General features: G+C 36.2%; 1 protein-coding gene across 3 annotated transcripts in view; it reads left to right on the top strand.

Annotated features, from left to right (window-relative positions):
* LOC106176219 (septin-7) overlaps positions 1 to 21,754 on the top strand; it is a 47,765-nt gene that overhangs the window by 9,211 nt on the left and 16,800 nt on the right. The window contains exons 1-2 of one of the 3 annotated variants that reach the window (XM_087011582.1): positions 8,787 to 9,753; positions 17,543 to 17,774. In XM_087011582.1, the coding sequence (XP_086867708.1) occupies positions 9,217 to 9,753; positions 17,543 to 17,774 (769 nt within the window). In that variant the 5' untranslated portion in view covers positions 8,787 to 9,216. Of the gene's footprint in view, positions 1 to 8,786; positions 9,754 to 17,542; positions 17,775 to 21,754 lie in introns of those variants that run through there. The other 2 variants (XM_087011583.1, XM_087011584.1) reach the window with 2 other exon arrangements.

Here is a 21,754-nt window from a genome sequence, read left to right as displayed (position 1 = left end):
CTTGTCCGAACTGACCATAGGCCGTAAACCCAGTACAGAGAGGACAGTTTCTCTCCCCGAAATGTGGTAGCGTGAACACAACAAAGCCACAAACGAGTGCACTCCAGTGGCGTGACCTTTGGATGGGTAGGTCACATGCCTTCTACCCATCAGAATGCCAAAATAGATCACCAGGCATTTTTTATTCATTCTTGTCTGGTACTACTACTTAATGATAACTTAGATCCAGAGAGATGAGAGAGAGGTGAGGAGGTCTCGGGTATTTATTGTCCCCCTCAAATACTTAAGAAATTTAATAGATTTGAAAATCTATTATATTTATTTGAAGTGCATGTTCCGTGGGTTGTAGTATTTTCAGAACCTGAAATTATTTCAGAACTTATGATCTTAACATGTTGTCATGCATCTGGGTATTTTTTTCTTGTTGTTGCTTCTATTTATTTGCTTTTCATGGATTGAATTAGGCCAGAGATTTCAAACACTTGTATCAGCATTAGCTTAACATGTGTGGCATGAGGCTTGCCATTTTTTTCTTTTTCTTTTTTTTTTTTTCCTTTTTTTTTTTTTTTTGGGGGGGGGGGGCATTTATTAAACTGTTGCCATGGAAACAAAATCTTTGTCCAGTTTTTCATTCCTCCAAAAAATACAGGGTTGAAAAAGGTGTGTGTGTGTGGGGGGGGGGGGGGGGATGTTTATCAAAATACTATAAGACTGAAATGATGGGATTAAAAAAAGTACAGAAATTTTTGTGTACAAGTTGCTTATATTTACTAGTACTGTGTTGAACATGTGCTGATGGGAAGATAATGAAACTGGAACTTCTAAATATATATATATATATGAAAGGATATCAGGTAAGACATGGGTCCAATGGGACATGGCAGTAGTTTCTGGGTAAGATAATGTTCCTAGACAGTGGTAGCATCGTTAGTCTCTTGACCCTTGAAGGGGGAAATATATCAAATAATTAGGTTGAAGGTCATTAATCCATAATTAGGTTAAAGGTCATTTAGCTTGTAAGTGATAGATAATGCAACTATTTGACTGTAAGGATGGATTTCTGGTACTAACAGATGTAGACTTGATGATTCTATCATATTTAAGTCCATTGGTTTAGATAAAAAAAAAATACTGTGTATCATATCTTCCTTTTTGGAGGAGGAATCCTTTGCTTGTTAGAGAGAGAGGGAAATGTCTGACCTGTTTGCTTGTCATTACTATTAAACAGGATAGATGACATAAATGCAAGAAATAATAATAATGAAATGGTATTTCATGTGCAGAACTGTGCATATTTAGCAATGAATGAAAATTACCAACAAACAAAGACATAACGTGAAGTTACTGAAAATCCTTATAAATTAATTTTTACATGTCCATGACATTCAGCTTGGGGATTTGTACTCTTTGAGTTATTCATGCCATGGAGGCCAAGTGTTACTCACTATTATTGATTGATATTGTTTATTTTTGGCTGTGTAAAGATTATTACTTTGACAGTGAGTCCCATGTGTGATATTACAACAAGAAGTAAGTAAATATGACATGAATAAATGCTACCCCAGTTGAAGTGTAGTATCATACTTGGTAGTACTAGCTCAGATGTACATATCTGTACGTATGTCATGTAAATTTAGGTTTGTTTTGTGGATGTTTAAAGGGGAAATGATGAGCATGCAAATTTGATTTTTTTTCTGCTGCTTAATTTATTTAAGCAGAATTGATGTAATTGTTATCAACTAGTAGATCTATAACTGTCGTTTCTGTATCCTATTCATCAATGCAACATGTAGAACATAATATGTACCTGTGGTTTTTATTATATTAAAAACAAACATTTTCAAATGTCACAGTGTAGCAAAACAGGTATAGTAGCTTATCTGAAATACTATAGAAACTGTGATATAGGCATAGATATTGCCAGTGTCCATAACTGTGACCCCTGTATACAGGTACATTATCTGACCATCACAGTAGGTTCTCCTGGCTGCTCATCCAGTGATAACTACACTGTCCCCAAAATGCAGTCCCAGTTTGGAAAATCAAGTAGCATTGATGATATGATTTGTTTGATCCATTTATGACATACCTGTTGATAGAACATGTATACCTATAATTTTTGATTTCAGAAAAACCATATGTAGCATATATTGTCAATTGGTTATTCTTTTATTAAGTAACAGTGGCCAGTTCATCCAGTGCTGTCCCTCAGGCCAGTGGTCAGGGGGATTGGCTATTGTGTGGGCAGTTGACCAAAAAGGGCTGCCAGGTTATAATATATAACATATTATATAAAGATAATATATAAAGAACAGAGAAGAGAAAAAGTTTTTTCCTGCCTGTTGTGCAAAAACAACAGAAAGCCAAAAGTCTGTCACAGCAAAGATTGCTAAGACCTAGCTAAGTTGTGATCAACAAAGGCTGCTTACCACTCTTTTTAGAAGTCTTTTAGATAAAACACATAAAGCAATCTGTGATTTTCTTGGCGGTGTCTTATTTTTTTAGTGCTGGATTTTCTTGACAATGTTTTATTTTTAAGTGGCTAGAGTAGTCCATTTTGGCTTGTCAACTTTATTAATTGTGGGTCAGTCATTTGCAAACCCTCAAAAAAAAAAAAAAAAAATGGATAGTCAACTTAACATGGTCAGCTGTCCTAATTTGGCAACTTGTAAGTCAAGACCAAAAAGTTAATACTATTTGTTGGAAGGGGCATTGGTGTAGGCAGAAGTCACCTTTAAAAAAATCTGCTAAGCAGCTGGCTTAGGGCATGGGTAAGGGGTCCTTGCCCTATGTGCATAGAATATTGTATATATTACAGGTGTGACCAGGACACCTTTGGGTCACTACATCTGAACAGAAGGGACACAGCTGACCTAATACGGCAGTCTTATACTAGATAGGAGTAATTCATATTTGCTTAAATAAGCGGATATAATTATCTGATAATTTTAGAGATATAATTGGAAGATATGAATCACAAATGTGTGCACCGTGTTACCATGATGTTTGTGTGGCAGTTGGTTATGTAGTTATGGAGTGGTTTGTATAGATCATGGTCTTGATGGAGTAGGCACTGCACATCTTTGCAGAGGCCTCTTTCATTAAACAACAGAAATCAAAAGTTTGTTTTTCCAAAGACTGCTTAGAGTCAGAGCTAACAAAAAAAGAGCCATAAAGGTTGATGCCCTTGTTTTGTTTCTCAATCCTATCATAGTCCCTATTGCAAATTAGGAGGGTCTTGACAGTGTTTGTAGAGCTTTCTCAAATATGATGATAGCTCATTTAGATATGTCTGCTACATTTTGTTTTAGGACAATGGCTTTGCTCTGAGACCAATACGGAAAGTCGCCTAGAAACAACCAGCCATTCATTTTTTAAAAGTTCCTGAATACTGAGAAGATTATCAGATCAATTCCGGATTACACTTTTACATTTTTCATGAGATAACCTTGCAATAATTTCCTTTCAATTTACTGAGATCAACTGCAACATCATTTAAAAACTATAAGTATTCTTTGGCCTGCAGATATCATTGTTCTTGACATCTGTGCAATAAAACACAGTCACCTCAGTTGGATTTGTAATGAGGCAGTCATAGTTCTGGACCTTCACTTGTCCTGTTGCCCATTTTATGGCTACAAAAACACATTGGACTTTTGTTGACTTAGTAGCTGCGGTCTAACACGCGCCCGGTGATAGTTTTATGTCTTTATTATTGTACCTTTGCCTCTTGTCAGGAGTACAAACAAGGGGTATTATAGGTGGGGAAGTCAGTTGAGTGGAGAGAGCATTGGAACAATACGCTGCCACTGGGTGCAGTTACTGAGTACTAAGGAGAGTCTCTGGTTTATATTGGATGGATGAAAAATATATCACCAAACCTAATGAAATTATGTATAATAAATGAAATAAAATTTCATATTTAACTACTTCATTGTTTTGATTCTGGTTAGTGGTATGTTGAATTTTTGACTTAGAAACTTATATAATAATATTCAAGTGTTGTTTCTAAATTTTTTGGTGGGATTTTCATTTATTATACATAATTCCAGTGGGGTTTTCTTATACCACTAGAGGCCTGTAAAGGGACATTGATATAAAATTTTGCAATAACTTTTATGTGCTCATAGTTTAGTTTTCAGATTTAGAACATAAGTTCACAGAATATTATTTCTATAAAGAAGTTTTGAAGCTGTCTTTAGTTTGCCAGATTGTCAAAGCTTTGGTCCTAAGATCCATAGACTGTGCTTTTCAGTGATACATTCCACTTATGAATGTGTCTTCTGCAATTAGATCCAAGCAGTTAGTTCAATCATTTGTTCTTCTGGTGGGGGACATACACTGCTCATGTATGTTACATATTCATGTACAAGACATTGGTGCCAAGCTTTTTCTAATAACTAACTGCTTATCACCTTTTCCAGTGGGGCCAGTTTGTGTGTTGGCTCTGTTGTAGGATGTCTGTGTATATATCTGATGGCTCAGGCTTGATGACTTTGTTAGTTAACAAAAACATGAGTCATGCAATATATTTATAGATATAAACCAGGTGAGGGAGAAACCTTCAGTAGAATATCTTGCGATATAAAAAGAGAAAGTCTCCATATATATTTTTCTATTAAAATAAATACACCTGGTGAGGGGGGGGAGGGGGACTGTATACAGTAACCTTTTAATACAAATATAGAGATATCAATAACTTAAAATATTTAAACTTCGTGCATCCCAGATATTAAAAGTTCTAAAAAGTACACTAGTTCTTGGAGGTTGTCTTTATTTAAAGATGTTTTTGGAAAGGTGATCCATATTGGTTCTACATGGAAAGTACCCATGTGTTTATTTATATTGATGCCTTCTTACCTGTTTGTTGACATTGTTAATTAGCTTGTCTCAGGGTGATTTATAAACATACACCTGGCGGGAGATAACACCTGTCCAATTAGTATATCAAAGTAAGACAAGATGTGATGTTTTTTGTGTTTGCTAGTAATCATTTACATGAGTAAGATTTGTATAATAAATTTCATGATTGTTTTTAATTAAGAGCATTTTATGAATGATATGTGGATTTTTTCTTACCAGATGCTGTTCAGTGTCTTATATTTATTTATCAGTTTTGATTTCATGAAATTTTCTGATGTATTGTCTTCCATCTTGAAGCACAAATATTTATTAATTGAACTAAAATCGTTTTTGGGCCTTCTGAAAGGAAAATGAATTAATTTTTACTTCATGTTTTGGATAGCAATCAGTGAAAGAAAAGCTGAAAAGATTTTAGCCCTGACTGCTTTAGAGATGATATATTTCTGTGATTGCGTTTGATGTGATCAGTATCCATGATTGCATTGACTGTCTCCTCTAATGCAATGTGTTTTCTCTTTTTCTCTTTTCATGTGCCGTTCCTGACTGTTGCATTGTGCAGTAAGTAGATACGAGGGACTGTGAGTATGAATTATATGTCATCATTCAGTGAAGGATTCTTCATAACTTTGTATTTATATACACTGTATATTTAATATAGCAACTTGTGTTTAACAGTATTCTACAGAAACCACATCACACCCATCTCCTCCACCCCCCTTTACCCCTTTCCATCCCTACACCGTGAAATAATATGTGTGAACACGCTTTAGTTACCAGAGTAGGCAGCATTGGTGGGCAAATGTTTCCCCAGTGTTTGTTTTCTGAGCTGGTAAAATTTGCAACATATCTCCTCTCTGTAACAGTGTGCACACTAGATTAGTAGAAACCCTGCTCTGTGTTTACCATCCAAACTATCATGTGTCCTAAACAAAACACTGGGAGTTGGTGGCAAGAGAATTGGGGAGGTCAAGCTCGGGTCTTCTGAGTTACAGTTGCAGGGAGCAAAACACTGGGAGTTACAGGGGTCATATAGGCAGATTTTTTTTAGCCCAATGTTCAGCCTTTTATCTTATCCGAGTTGTTGCATAAGGATGTAATTTTACTTTTTATTTTTTTAAGTGTAAAAAAGTACTCCCAGCTCCGTGATGGAATTTCTGCAAAGTTGCAATCTTGTTGACCATAGTGACACATTTTGATATTTCAACATTAATTTTAAAGAGATGGATTCTATTAAGGGGTGGGTTCTATAGCTACTTTGGGACTAAAACTTTGGACTTTTGTAAGCTGATTTTGATATAGAATCAATCTTAATTTAGTGGCTGGCATTCTTCCTTATTCCAGGTGGAATTGCAGCTTGGTGAGAAATTTTAAAAATTTACATCTTAGGGAGGAAAAAAATAAGAAAAAAAGAAGGATCGGCCACACTTTGGCATATTTCAAGAATTTTAAATTTGAAAGATTATAGTTTATAAAAGTCTTCACAATCCAAGGTTATGGGGTGTTTTAGCCACAGGTAAGTCCTATAGTTTGACCATTGGGTCATAAAAGAAATTCCATTAAGAAAAGCAGGTTGGAGTGTGACCACATGTAGGTGTCAGTTAAGTGGTCATTTAAACAAAATGGCCCTTGGTGTTGGTGTCAAGGGGTTATGGCTGTGGTCACACTGGTCAGGCAGACTGGTTGATTTAATGCCTTTGGTCTTGTTATTTGACCAAACCCACCCTGAGCTTCAGAGCTAACTTGACACTAACCTATTCACTGTAGCCTATCTTCATCGTGTCAAGTAACCTCTGACCAGATTCGATTGCCTCCGCCGCCCGCCAATCAAATTTAAAAGCCCGCACTCGATGACTCATTAAACGATCTAGCCAATGAACGCGAACGAGTCAAAGCGCGCTTTGTTCAAATCCGGACCAATCAAAGATAAGGCTGAATATCAGGGACTTGCCGTAACCTGTGGGCAGCACGCAAATAACATGGTCTCTCAGTAGATAATGATGCAGGGCCTCAAACTGCTAGACCCTATGGTTTCAATTCCGATTTACTCATATTTTGCAAAGAATCAAGAGATAACTTAACACATTCTTTTTCGTAGTCACTCGCCTTGCTTTCTTTGTGTACGGTAATACACTCGGAACTACTCGGATGTCTCCGCACTCGACAATAACTTTGTTGTTAGTATGGAGCTTGCGGAATCAGCCGAGGATTGCCGATTGACGGTCAACCAATCAGCGTTTTCACCAAACTTTGGTGAAAATTTTTGAAACTTGGATTCGATTGGCTTATATAAACTAGGTCAAACTATTTTCGTCAGAGGTTACTTGACACGATGGAGATAGGCTACAGTGAAAAGGTTAGTGTCAAGTGAGCTCTGAAGCTCAGGGTGACCAAACCTTACTTGGATATGATGTTTTATGAAACCAGTGGCTAGCTTAGAAAAATGAACTCAGAACCTGTTTAAGATCTGAATTTAGATTTCCAAAGGTTTCTAAATCTGAAGAAAATTAAATAAAATGAAAAATATATATAAACAGTAGGGAAAATATAATGGTTATATTTTCTTTTTAACAGTTATCTTTTATTTCTAACACCTATGCAATAGAGGGAGATTTAAAACAAGTGAATTAAGAAGTCAGTTAATGAAGGGAAAAAAAACAGTAGAAAAGTAGCTGTGATAAAAAGCTATTTTGACTAGACACCCTGTCAAGTGGTCATTTGGTCAGACTTGACCCTTGGTGCCAGTGTTAAGGGTCAGTGCTTGTGGTTAACTCATTCCAGTTTGATAGCTGGTTAATGAGTCTTCAAACACCCAAGTCTCCATTTCCATAGACACCATTGGTCTACATAGATCGATCCAACTCTGCAGGGACTATCACTGAGGGCAATCAGCTTAACAGATAAACATCCCTCCTCCTGGCGTAGAATACAGAAAAGCTTGGTGATCATATGAGTATGTTGGAAATGGGGAGTTGTGTTAATCTTTTAAACTGATTGCATTGAATGTGACTTCTTACAGAGTTGGATCGATCTATTTAGACAGACAGTTTCAATCGGAATTAGCCCTTTGTGGACACCAGTTGAAATTCTGACCAAGTACTGGGTCTTTTAATTGATGGGTTAAGAAATATAAAGAAGGGAGAAATGGGTGTGACAAGTTGGAGATTTTTTTCTTTGTGGTTTCTTTTTGTTGTGATGTCTGGAATAAAAGGAAAAATTCACAATTAGTAATGTTCTTGTGAGAAATGAGATAGTGATAGATTTATATATCACAAAGAAAAAGAAAAGGGAAGCTTTGGTTTTGATTTTTTGAGGGGCAAATGTCTTTGAAGTCTGTTTGCTGTTTGATGGCTGTATAGGTAAAGCATGAAAGGTTTTAGATTTAAAAAATGTTTGCTTTGTCTCTTGGCACATGTCTGTGTCCTTCATTTTATTACACAGATGTAAAAGGAAGTAAGAATGAAGTTATTTGAATTACTTTCTTTAAAAAGGTGAAGAAATTATTCATTATAGAAGGCAATAAAACCTATCCTTGCATAATTTCATTAATCTCCTTTATAGGCCAAAGTGCATTTTCAAGCATTTTATTGAGGATGAAACTTTTAAAAATATGTACAAAATTCTGGAATATTTACATGTGATCAGGGTGACAGATTTAGGGTTTAAGGGACTTTATTTTGAAATGGTCCCTGCTAATACAAGCAGACCATATCACATGCCTCCCCTTTAGAATGTTATTAACCCAAATTGAAAAACAACAGTACATCTATTCAGTTACTGTCAATCAAAAGTCAATTGAGCCAATCAGGGACGGCTGATTTTTTGACTGCATTGTTTGCTGAGATAGTCCCGCCTCGTCTTTGAAGGAAGCCCCTCCTTCCTGTATAAAGAGAATGATATGACTCAATGTGTGATTCTTTAATGATATTAGCTTGTGGATAATAGACTGCAGCCATTTCTCAGTGGAGTTGAAATGAAAGAGGACGTGTACAGGGAATGGAACATAGCTGGGAGCTAGATGGTTGCAGAGAAGGATGCTTTTAAGTGCTAGTTACACAGCAAATTCCGAGGTCAGATATATATAAAACCTTGTATTCAATAGAGAAGACACAATACTGGTACCATTGAGATATAGTATATACAAATCACACATGGATTTTAATCTTGGGAGATAACCCTGTGGTTCAAGCATTGGAGGTAAAACTGCTGTCTCTCACACAGGAAAGGAAGTCCAGTCTCATTACAGGATAGAAAATACTTGGGTCTACATAGGAGCTATAATAGTGCCATTCAGGTTCAGTGTATTTATACTGGGGATAGATAGCAGTGTGTGTGTGCTGTACATTTAGAATCATCATGATTAGAACAGGGGGTGTACTCAACCCAGACAGGCCAAAGAGGACCTCTGCAAGTTTCCGAAAAGAAGGAGACAATGCAGCTGCGTCAAATTCTACGGGCGCTGCATCGGGGAATCTCAGTTCGGCCAGTTTTAGCTCAAGGCGTGATTTTGCCAACCGGTTTGCCCGTGGAATTACAGATTCTGACCACACTGGTGGTCTCAAGGATAGAGACACAACTAAAGGGGGCACTGTCAATCCCTCGGGGACTGGAGTCGGTGGTTATTCTAGGAAGGATTTTATAAATCGATTCAGAAATGCTGAGGATGGTCACCAAAAGGAGAAGGATTCTTCTACCACCAAAGATGGCCTCCACTCAACTTCGGCTCATATTTCTGTTGGATCACACGTTCAGAGTCGTTTTGGTGGAAGCGGAGGTGTTACCGCCACCAGGGGGACGTATGTTCCTAGGAGTAATCGCGCGGGGAGCACCGAGTCAACGTCAAGTGCTACTTCCGAGAGTGAAGAGTTGCACAAAGATGAAAATAAAGAGGGAGTAAGTTGTTGCTTTATGAAAGGGAAATAGATTTTGTTCATAAATGGTAGACTGTGTTCAAAATATCAAAAGCATGACAAAGATGACAGGCAGAATATGGCCTTCTTCTATTATTTTCTCTTTCTTCTCTGGACATCAATGTGTCACAAATAACACAGAAGAAAGGTGTCACTGATATAACGTATGGCACTTCCCTTCCCCCTGCTTTTATACCTTTTGAAAACAAAAGGATGATTTATTACCCAGGTGACACAATTATGATTTAACATACTTTTACAGTTGTTTGATCTAAAGTTGTTTATGATTCATTCAAAACCAAGAACTGGAGATAAAGTTAAGGCAACATTGAGTGGATATATGTATAATATTGGGATGCAGATATGAAAAAGTTGGAGGTGGGAGAGCTTAGTTAAAAGTTTTACACATTACTTTTCCTCTCTCTCTCCCTCCTTCCCCCTCCATTCCAACACACCCCTGCTCAAAACAAATATAACATTGTTTAATTAGCGATTGGATATTCTAAAAGCATAATTTGTTGGCAAATGTTATAAATGGCTGGGTTCATCTTGTCTGAGAAAATGGGAAAAACTCTCACAAACAAGACTGGCATTGTTTAGTCCATAATTGCACTTTATTAAATCTATATATGGTAACTGGTGGAAAATGCCTGATATACTCCATACATTAAGTTAAGTTAAGGTAATTTACATGATGACAACAACAACTAGAAGGCATATATATTTCTGTGATATATACCACATAGAAATCTGTACGTCAGCTTGCAGAGGAACCCTGGGGGGTTCATTTACCATAACAACCTCATTTACTCACTGGTTAATAGGATAATGACATGCAACAGTGAAGTGAGGGGTAAAGGTGTGTTTATTTTGTCTGACAGGTCTGTGATGATTAAGAACATGCTCCCTGATCATTTATTGCCCATAATCATGCTTCCACAAGGTTTTTGATCCCGTAAGAAAGCTTGCCATCTTTTAGGTTGCCTTTTTAAAATCTATATAATTTTTATTTAATCTGCGATAATGTATGAAGACTTCAGGATATTCACAATGTTCTAGAAGTGTTGGTTGTTAGGAGCATTTTATGTCATTGATGAATGCCTTTTTTGTTTGGTAATAATGCTATAGATATCATCAATTACTCGGTCATTAGTTAAAAGCTGTTGACTCTTCTCTACTTTGATGTCAGAATTGGTATAATGTTATCTGCAAGTCATTGGAAAAACTATCACATAGACTTCTTGTGTGCATATTTTGTGTACAAATGTTTCTTGTATTTGGATATGAATTTTGTTTCATATTCGTTTCATATCCATATAAAAATGACTGCTTTGTACTTGAATATTGACACTTCACAGGGAAAGTAATGATATGAAACATGGGTCATTTATTTGCCATCTTGACAACCAGACAGGACTTCGATCATGTGAACATTGATAATGATGGTTTAAAAGTAAGATCCCTGATAGCTGGAGCCCAGTCCACATGCCTCACATGTTTACTGAGGGCTCCATATGCTTGGCTGTCATGCAAGGCAGAAATGAGGTGGAAATAAGTCTGTTCACATCAGGATCAATTTGGACCAGAAATAAGTCAAAAACACCATGATAGGACTAGGGGAAGGTGGAGGGGGCCTGTTTTTTGCAATAATTCGATAGCAGCCAGAAGATCACTAGAAGTATAATAATAGCAACTAGTCTGGACAGCTGACCACGTTACTGCTGGTCAAGCTGTTGACTATAGACCTTAAGAACTACGTCCATTTAAAAAAAATTGTAGCCTGTATAAGAGAGGTATATTGGCTGTTCAGCTAAAATGAAATTAATATGGGGATGAGCTGTGTCAGGACTACTTGTACCCTAAATATATAGAACAGCTGTTGGTCTGTAGCTTCTCTGATTTTTGTGAAGCAGTTCCCTTTTCCTTGTTTAAATGGACTATTGCTTTATTTCAAATGAAGTCCACTAATATTTTCAATTTTTAAGTTAAGACCAACTTTCAACTTGGATTCTTGTGTGAAATGCAGGCCCTGTAGTCTTGCTTGTATATGAAATCAGCATCCACACACAAACACTAGTAAACTTACACAGTAGCAGTGAATGTACACAGTGTAGATCTGTATGTGTATATACACTATGAGGGAGATAGAGAAACAGATAACACAGAGAGTGCAGTCAGTGCCCTGACATCTCAGCCAGGGGTTGTCTTTATTTGACTTCAGAAAATAAGGGGTTAGGGTGTTCTGATTGCTAAAAGCAAAAATTGCTGGTCGGTATCACCACAGGACTTGTGAATTGAAAATGAAACACAAGCCATTCAGCTGGTTTTCTAGACTCGACTTCCTTGTACTTTTAACGTCTTTATTTCTTTGTCTGTGTTGTGGATCAATAGAACAATACGAAGGATGGAGGGTGCCCTAAGTGGTACACAGATGTTGTCTCAGATCGAATCTTTCATATGAAATCAGGACTGTGTATGTAGCGATTTCAAAAGGAGGGTTGTTTTTTTCTGAAAAAGTGGATGTATTATGCTCTTTGTTGATCCATAGGCATAGAACGTACATAAAAATTATTTTAGTGTTCTTATTCTGGCTAAATTCAACCCCCCTCCCCCCCCCCCCAAAAAAAAAAAAAAGGGGGGGGGGTGGGGTGCTGTGATATTGAGGGTCATTATGACATTCCACTTTATTTAGTGGGCGTGTCTGAATCTGTACATTAAAATTATCGAAAGGGACGTGTCAAAACTATTAGTTCTTCAGATAGAAAAATGCCTTCAGGACAGGTTATAATTACTTGTAGGTTCAAAGAAGATACACAGCCTGTTATTTCTTATGTCATTAATTAAGGACAAGGACAACCTTACTATATATCTGGCATGAGGGGCCTGGAAAAACTGGTACTCATCTTCTAATCTACTCTTTTAGATAGAGGTCCTGTTAAGTACAATGGACAACCCAATTGCTGTGATCTAGATGCTGTCCATATATTGGACTATAGTAATATTACACACCTGGTGAATTTGACACCCTGTGCATGGAGGTGTAATACTTTAGGTGTGGTAGCAAGAGAGAGACGTGGTAAAACTTAGATAGAAAGCATGTAAAATGGTAAATGAAACGGGGTTGTGGATCTTAAAAATTGTAACTTTCATTTAGGATTGAGCACTTAAGATATTTTTGGTTGATGCCATACATAAATTTTTTCATACATTTTTTTTTTTTTTTTTGTGTGTGTGTGTGTGTGTGTGTGTGTGTGTGTGTGTGTGTGTGTGAGAATGTTACCCTTATACCTAAAGATAGAAAATTTCTTTTTCTTTTCGAACTTCTTGATGTTATGTGCTTAATTACAGGGGTGCAATTATTCACTATACAGGATTTTTTTAAAATGTGAACTGAGATACATCGTCTATGCATTTGTCAGCTTTACCTGTCTCTTTGTCTGTTTGATACGTAATGATTTATTCCTCTCTGGATATTATATTATTTAAGATCAGAGCTATGTTCTCATTGTGCCTGCGGCTTCCTTTGATATAAACATTAGCCTGGGGATCAATTATCAGCATGTTTTGAGATTGGTGATTATGGAAGAGAAAAACCCAACAAAGTCTACTTGTTGGTATAGTTAAAGTGTGTTCATGCACTCTAGTATGTGAGCATCCATGCTTATGCATGTGTAAAAATGGCAGAAAGTTACCCAAAAAACATCTACTCTCTGGAACAGTGAAATGGAACCAGTGGCAGAAGCTGGGTGAACATAACAAGTACTAGTAGGGGAACGAAACATATGACTGGTGTTAGCTGGCTGTTTGCTGCATCATATGAATGGTTGGATTCAATTGATTTTTTTGTACTGACTTGTCTTTTCACAGCACATATGGTTTGTACTGGGAACTTCCCTAATCATCCAGATGCTATTGGTCTATTTTATGTCTTTTTCAAGAGGCAGTGTCTGAAATGAAATTATATTAATAATGATATCAATAATAATAGCAGTAATAATGTTACAATCAATATAGTATTGATAAAATTGGTATTGATAATAATAATATTATAATAATAATAAAAGTTTTACAAGAACATTATGAAACTGTCTAACCAATTGTATAGAAACAACCTTTTTATAAAACTTTATCATGAAAAGAGTTTCATTTTCCAAAATTGTGAACCCATAATTGATTCCCTTAGATGATTTAAATACTAGTACTTGTGATAGTAAAAGAGCAGTTTCCCAATTTGTATTTGATTAAGTTTTGGCATATTTTACTTTTTTTAACTGTGCATTACCGACTCATAATGTTAATGTCTCCTTTCTTTATCCAGTTTGATACCACTGGATGCTACGTTATCAGAGGATAGATCATTTCCTATGAAAAATCTGGTCATCATATTTAAGAACAACAGAATACAGATTCCCTGTTGTTTTAGGTGCTGCAAAAGTTCTTTGTAGATTCATAAGACACATCCTACAAGAAATACATCATATGCCTCTCCCTGTTACCTCATATGCCTCTCCCTGTTAACTGCCCTTTTCAGGGCCTTACATTTTGACTTAGATCCAGGAACCAGTAACATAAACTGTTGAAAAAAATGCCGGGTGCCAGACTCGCTATTATAAACATAACTTTTTGTAGTATTTTTCATTTTTATCGAAATAATTATTTTGGATACTTTTTTAAAGCCCTTTAAGACCAGTATATGTGTTTGTTGTACATGTGTGTGCATTTGATGTGTTAAATTTTATGTATTTTGTATGCATGCAAGAGTAAATGTGTACCATATATATGATAACGTGTGCATGTATATGCATGTGTGGGCGTGCGTGCAGGTTGCATTATTACTTTTTTGAAAGAGAGCATTTATTGCAGTGGAGAAACATCTTGTTCTGAATAACATAAGGACTTATTCAGGATGCTGTAGAACTTCAGCAGAAATTTGCCCCTAACACAAAGGAATGACTCTTCGTTTTGTGGTTTGTGGCTTAAAAGCTGTATTGAATCAATATACATTGCCCTATATACGTTATTAGGGCACATAATATATAATCATCAGGACCGGAAAATGGATTTCTATGATCACAACCAAAAAAACTACTTAATTTTCTTATCTTTGTTCACACATTCTCAACGGATATGGGAAGTAAAATAGGCTTGGCAATGTTAGGAGGAGGAGAAAGTTCCCCATTATTTTCATCATTGCACATTTTTTATTTTCAACTGCGGGATATTATTTTACTATTCTGCACAATGGCTCTCATTCAATCTTAAATTTTGAGAGATTGGATCATTATGAACATAACATCTGATATGAGTAAATGACCCTAATGTCTGAAGCATTTTATAATCTTTTGAGGTAAAAAAAAAGATGGTTCGCAGATTTCAATCTTATGTACTATGGCATATCTTTTTTTTTTATGTCTCCCCCCCCCCCCAAGGTTCATGTTATATAGATTTGCAGAGTACACATCTTAATATAAATGAAATCATGCTAGTAATAGAGTCCAATCATATTTGTTAACATATTGCCTTTTTTGACTGAGAAATGTGACACACCAAAATTTGTAGGTCAAAGTGTTCTGAAATCTGAAAATTTCAGAGTAATACACAGAGAATTTTTTTGTGAAATCTCACATTTCCAAATAATACTACTGGGACAGCCATTATTGATTTTTAATTTCAAAAACGGATGCATTTTTAAGAAAATATTGTAATATGTTGATCATGAAGCTCTTGTTCCAAGATTACTTGTACATTCTGCTATGGTCAGTAAGCAAACTTTAACTGAAACCCAAGAGATATAGAATGGTCATTAAGTAGTTATCAGAGGCTACTTATTCAAACCTATCAGACTGCATCAGTGACCATCAAACATCCAAACACTTGGTCATTTCATGAATGACCAGCAGTCTGGAAATGTATCAAGTGGAGGAAATGGCAAAGAGGGTGGTGCAATCATTGATTACTGATAGCCTGTTTAAATGACCAGTGGTCAGCAACAGTGGTCAAAGGGGCATGTTAAAGACCTGTCCTACCTGGCCAGTTTAAGGGGGGGAAAAGACCAGCCAATGCTTTAAACTTAAAATGAATGAAGTTGGTCAGCTGATTAATGACAAAAACTTTAAAAGGCACAAAAACTGTTTCTAGTGATTGGGTTGGCGAAATCCTACATGACCACCCACTTCACTACAAGCAGGCAAGCAGCCTTAATACGAGTGGCCCATGTGATGGCACTTGATTTTAGACTGTAGATATGTGGGACTACAGAGAGATTAGTTATACTACCTATGTCAGGGCTAATCAAAAACACAAGACTGATTAGGACTGAGCTAGGCAGATCCAACTTGAAAGTGAACATACCTTTTGGGCATTTAATGTAAACCATTTCTCATTCAGTAACAATCTTATCAGTTTGCAAGTGCAGGTCATTATGAGTCCTGACCATTATATTTTGTTAATGTATGTCTTTTGACAACTGCCCACCTATTACTAAATGTTGGCCAGCCTGCCGCAGTGACCAGTGGTGTGGACACTGAAGCTGAATAGTCACTGAAATGGGACTTCCCAGATGTTGTGTAACTCTAGCCCAGCTTATGGTGGACATAGTGCGATGTTATCTGTCTGTGGATTTAGTTACTAAGTAGAAAGGCACACATTTTAAACATAGTGGAGATGACTGTGATGGGAAGGTTTAGCCTCTGTGCAGGCCAGTTTTAATAGGCGCTCTGGCATCGCATACCCCCTACTCAGTAGGCATTGTTTAAAGCAGCAGAAGTTTTGAAAACTGAGGACATCACCACTTAAAATGGGGACTAAAATTATAATGATAACTGATACTTAATAAAGCCTGAGAACTGTAATGTGGGCATCTGGGAACCCACAATTTAATTACATAATTTGACCTTGACCTTAGTGTCTAAGGTCGTGTTCGAATTATGTAATTGTATCAAAGACTCTTCTTTGCCTGTGTTGTACGAGGACAGTATGCATTCTTAGACGACAGATGGCTGATTTACAGTGCCAATTGTGTGTCATGACATCCTAAATCAGGTGACAATTTGGCACTTTTCACCTACTGGTACTATAGTACTGTAATCAGGGACAGTTATGTTTTATTACATGCTTTATGGCTGTTGCCAGATGGATTGTAGGGGCTAACAACTTTGTTTTTATCACTCCTATCAAAACCGAGTTATTAGGATTTTTTAAAATTATGCATACCAGTATGTTTTATTGCAATTTTTATACCCACAGATAGCAGTGCTCTATAGTCAATTTCAGCTCTGTTTTGTCATAATTTTGCTTCGGCGGCCAGTTTAAAAGGGGGGAATTTTTTAGTGTATAGTTCTCTTTAACCAGAATATCAGTCTGGTAGCTAAGCAATATTTTTATGGTATGCATGACAGATGTAATTTATAGACAAAAGACCCAAGATGCCACAGCTGGGGAGGTAATATATGGGATGTCCCTGTGTGTCTGGCCATGACACTGGTGTCAACAAGGACAAAGATAAATATGCATCGGTCACTCTTGAAAATAATAATAATAATAATAATAATAATAATAATAATAATATAAATAATAAATTAAGTTTTTTCAGTATTTTTCTTTTTTTTCGTCTGTTATTGACATTAAGTTTTCTTTATCATTTTATTTCCAATTCAGCTCTTTTGATATTTTTCTTTCCCATTTTCCCATTTCCCAATTGCATTTTTTTTTATAAATTTATGATGCAGAGCTTTAAACTTTGAATAACATGGCACCATTGTCTCTTCTTTCAGCTGTCCAAGCGAGAAGCTTTCTTCAAGAATGAGCCCCCAACAGCAAAGTTCGACCCTACAACGAGAGACAAGCTAGATCACAAGATGGACAAAGAGAAAGAAAATGGACACCCAGAAACTTCAGGGAAAGCACCCAAGGAGTTGGACGGTTATGTTGGTTTTGCTAACCTCCCAAACCAAGTGTACAGGAAATCAGTGAAGAGGGGTTTTGAGTTTACTCTTATGGTAGTTGGTAAGTGCCTTATCTTCATTGCCACAGCTTTGGCTTTGTTTACACTCTCTCTAAAGTTTTTTTTCTTTTGGTAACTATTTCTTGATGATTTATCTATTTATGAGAAGAACAAGCTTCAATTTATATTGATCAAGTTTTGAGTTGAAATCTTTTTAAGGTAGTAAATAAGTGCCTTATCTTTTTCATGTTTTATCTCTGCTTTAAATTTCCATATTTGAGAAAAAGATCTTTTACTCTTTCATGGTAATTGATCTAGTTCTTGGATAAAAAAAAAACTTACTTTCATTGTATTGGGAAAAATGCTTGCAGGTTTTAAATCTTTTTTTGTCAAGAATTTAAGTGTTTTTGGATAAATTGGATACCTATAACCAGGGCCATTTTGTTGATGTTTTCTGGAAGTTATTAAGTCAGAAAGACTTGTTTTGAAGAAGAAAGTTGTGTTAAAGGAGGAATGGTGTAGGAAGAATTATGAAAACAGGTTGTGTTTTTGCCTGGCACGTGTTGCTAATATATGCTGTTGGCGTGACTCATTTTGAGAAGAAATATTTAGTAAAGTAACAGGTTTCATTCCTTCTGTTACTGAAATTCCTCTTCCCAGCCTATTTCATAATTTGCTTCTAAACTGGCTTGTATGAAGATGTTTAAGAAAATATATATTTATAATTTGAAAACTCATCGTATTAAGAAACAGTTTTTTTTTGCTATAAAAAGACTCTTCTGTCACAGATTGCAAAATTACTCACATGAGATATTTGGGCCATCTCCACCAGGCCCTGGGTGACACAGATGGCACTGTGACACATAGTCTAGAGTATTTTGTGCTGCCTGCCCCCCCCTCCCCCCATTTTCCCTCTACTTCACCCCTCCCCTCCCCCCCCCCCCCCATGACATGGCTGATGCACTCATAGGTGAGTAATTGTGAAGTTTGTGACTGAAAAGTATTTTTCACTTGTATCATCCACCAAACTGCAAACTTTTTAAATGATTTTTTGCCTGTCTAAGCTGACCTTAAAACTGTAGACTGCTTTCAAAATTAACTCTGTGTGATGCACCCTGTATCTGGCCTGGCATTTGTTGACATATGCATATCATTTTGTCACAAATGCATGTCTTGTGGTTGCACATTCACCAAAACTTTCAAATAAATAAATAAATAAATAAATAAATAAATAAATAAATAAATAAATAAATAAACAACAGGTGAAAGTTGAATTAAGAATGCAAATTACAAATAATTTATGTTTTGAGAGGTTGTTCATGATTTGATTGGTTTGATAGTCTACCACAAGGCATGGTTGTGAATATAAGTCTTTTGCTAGGGTTTTGAAGGGGAGTGCTCCCCCCAAAAAAATATATTTTTTCACTCCACATATTTCATAATAAAATTTAAAAACATTTTGAGAATGAAGTTAATGTGGACTGGGTTTAGGTGAAGAGATATGACTTGATTTACAATGTTTGTATTTTTTGATAGTTCTTAACTTGCACATTCGATTGTTCATAATAACTAGGGTCATTTATGTGAAGCAGCAGTATAAGGTCCAGCTGTGGTTTGTGTGGAATTACTCAGTGCTGAGCCTGATGCCTTTCCGTGTGATTCATGCATCCTTAAGGGCTGACACATTTGCTAGAGGAATTCAGTAACTGAATGAATAGCTGTATTTTACCTTGTGGTTAGACATTGTTGTGATGACATATGCTTTGCACACAAGATAGGTCAAAGTAGAAGGTGTGTCAAAGGAGGAGAGAGAGAGAGAGAGAGAGAGAGAGAGGGAGGGAGAGCTTATTTGATGTTTCAATAACTTTGATTCCTCTTGATAATTTTCCTCGCAAGAACATGGCTTGGCAAATGATCATAATGAAAATCAATAATAAGATTTTCTATCTTTTGATTCAGTTTAAATAGGCATCAGTGCAAAACAAGATAACTTAATAAAGTATACCAAGTATCCTCACATAAAAACTATGTAGCCCATGAATTTGAGGAAATTGAAGCTTCTTGACCAAAAAAATATTGCATAACTATAAGATTGGTTTTTGCAGTAAATCTGGTGGAGTCCTTCATGCCAATTTAATCCTTGCCCTTTTTGGTTTCAAATGAGAGTTGGGAAAGAATACTTGATGATGCCAGTAACTAGAGAACAAGGCCCTTGGCAGGTATAGCAATAGGCACAATGTGAAATAAGCTTCTTGGTTTGAAGTAAGAGTAACAAATGAATATAGTACAGGGCCAAGAATTGGAGACTTGGGATCCCCTGGCATGCATAAAAATAAGTCTGTACTTTGTGAAATAGACCTTGGAAAGGAAGACTGAAAAGTTAATAGAGATTGGTGAACCTAATTTGAAAAGAAAGTAGAAGATTTATCTCATGTTACTGCTTATTCTTGTAAGACTGCATTCCGACCACTGACCCTGACATGACCTTTTGTTGACCCGTTTCAAGTGACCTCCAGGGGTCATCTCAGTAGATCATGTACCATGAGGGGTGGTCCTCATGGTCGTATGTCTAGAAAAACAGAAACAAAAACACTAATATAACAAGGAAGATTGCACTTTAGGATTTAGTGGTGAAAAGTGATCTCTACTTTTTATGTACAGACACAGATGTGTCTGTACATATTGCCATCACCTGCGTCTGTCGTCGCCGTCGCCGTCGCCGATCATGTCGCCGTGCACTTTCAGCGTTAACACCATAAGTGGAAGACAGTTTTACTTTTTGGCTTTATATTTACAGAGCTGATGAATATTCATAAAACACAGGTCAAGTTCGAAAATCAGCATGATCGGGCCATTATTGTAGAATTTATGCTGTTTTTTCACTTTTCAGCATATATGCAACACTGTTAACACATTTCAAGGAAAACTGATAGGCCTGTTGTCATGAAACTCACAGGAGTAATCAATCTTACTAAAACGCAGATCAAGTTCGAAAATCGGCATGATCGGGCCACTATTTTAGTAGTTATGCTGTTTTTTCACTTTTCAGCATATATGCAACACTGTTAACACATTTCAAGGAAAACCGATAGGCCTGTTGTCATGAAACTCACAGGAGTAATCAATCTTACTAAAACGCAGGTCAAGTTCGAAAATCAGCATAATCAGGCCATTATTTCATAAGTTATGCTGTTTTTTCACATTTCCTCAGATTTAATTCTTAGGCATGTTAACAGTCTCATTATTTAACTGATAAGATACGTAAAAGTGTTTGTTTGACATTTCCTGCATCTTTACAACATTGTTAGTTGATTTTGTAAAAATGATGGTAAACTTGTTATCATGTATTGTATAATAGAGTTTCAAAAATGGAAATAAACTCATATCATTGCAGTTTGTCAGATTCATTCATTCACTATGTTCAGAAACTCAGAATGGAGGAAATTGGACATTAAATACTGTTCTATTGATATTTTTCCCATCTCATCAATTTTCTTAGTTGATCATATAAAAATGGCAGTAAACTGTTAATTTTGTTATATGTTAAACAATTGTTAAAAATGGAAAAAAACACATTTCAGGACAGTGCTGTCTTGTTTACATTTTGGCATTTTCAAGGTGTGACTTTGAAGTTCCATGGGCCTGAAGACCTTTGCTAGTCACATTTTCTGAATATCCATGATGCTAATATTTTATTATTAAAAATTGATGGTTATTATCCTGTTAAACATTATGTAATATTGCATCAAAATTTGAAGAAACCCCTATTTTGGACACTGCTCTGTTGATGACCATTTAAGGAAAACCATGTCACTTACTGTTCTCAAACTTACAGGAAAGAAACATGGGACTAAAATACAGTTTCATTATGCAATGCAGTCTGTTTGGTAATTCTTTCTGGCAGTTAAACAGTTTTTTGTGAAAATTTAATTTTTCACATATTGGCATTTTCAAGGTGTGGCTTTGAAGTTCCATGGTCCTGAAGACCTTTGCTAGTCACATTTTCTGAATATCCATGATACTAATATTTTATTATTAAACA

Source organism: Lingula anatina, chromosome 4, assembly GCF_051362555.1.
Source record: "Lingula anatina isolate TDL-2025a chromosome 4, LinAna3.0, whole genome shotgun sequence".
In the NCBI taxonomy this organism is placed as follows: domain Eukaryota; kingdom Metazoa; phylum Brachiopoda; class Lingulata; order Lingulida; family Lingulidae; genus Lingula; species Lingula anatina.
This window is presented reverse-complemented; position numbering and strand designations above follow the sequence as displayed.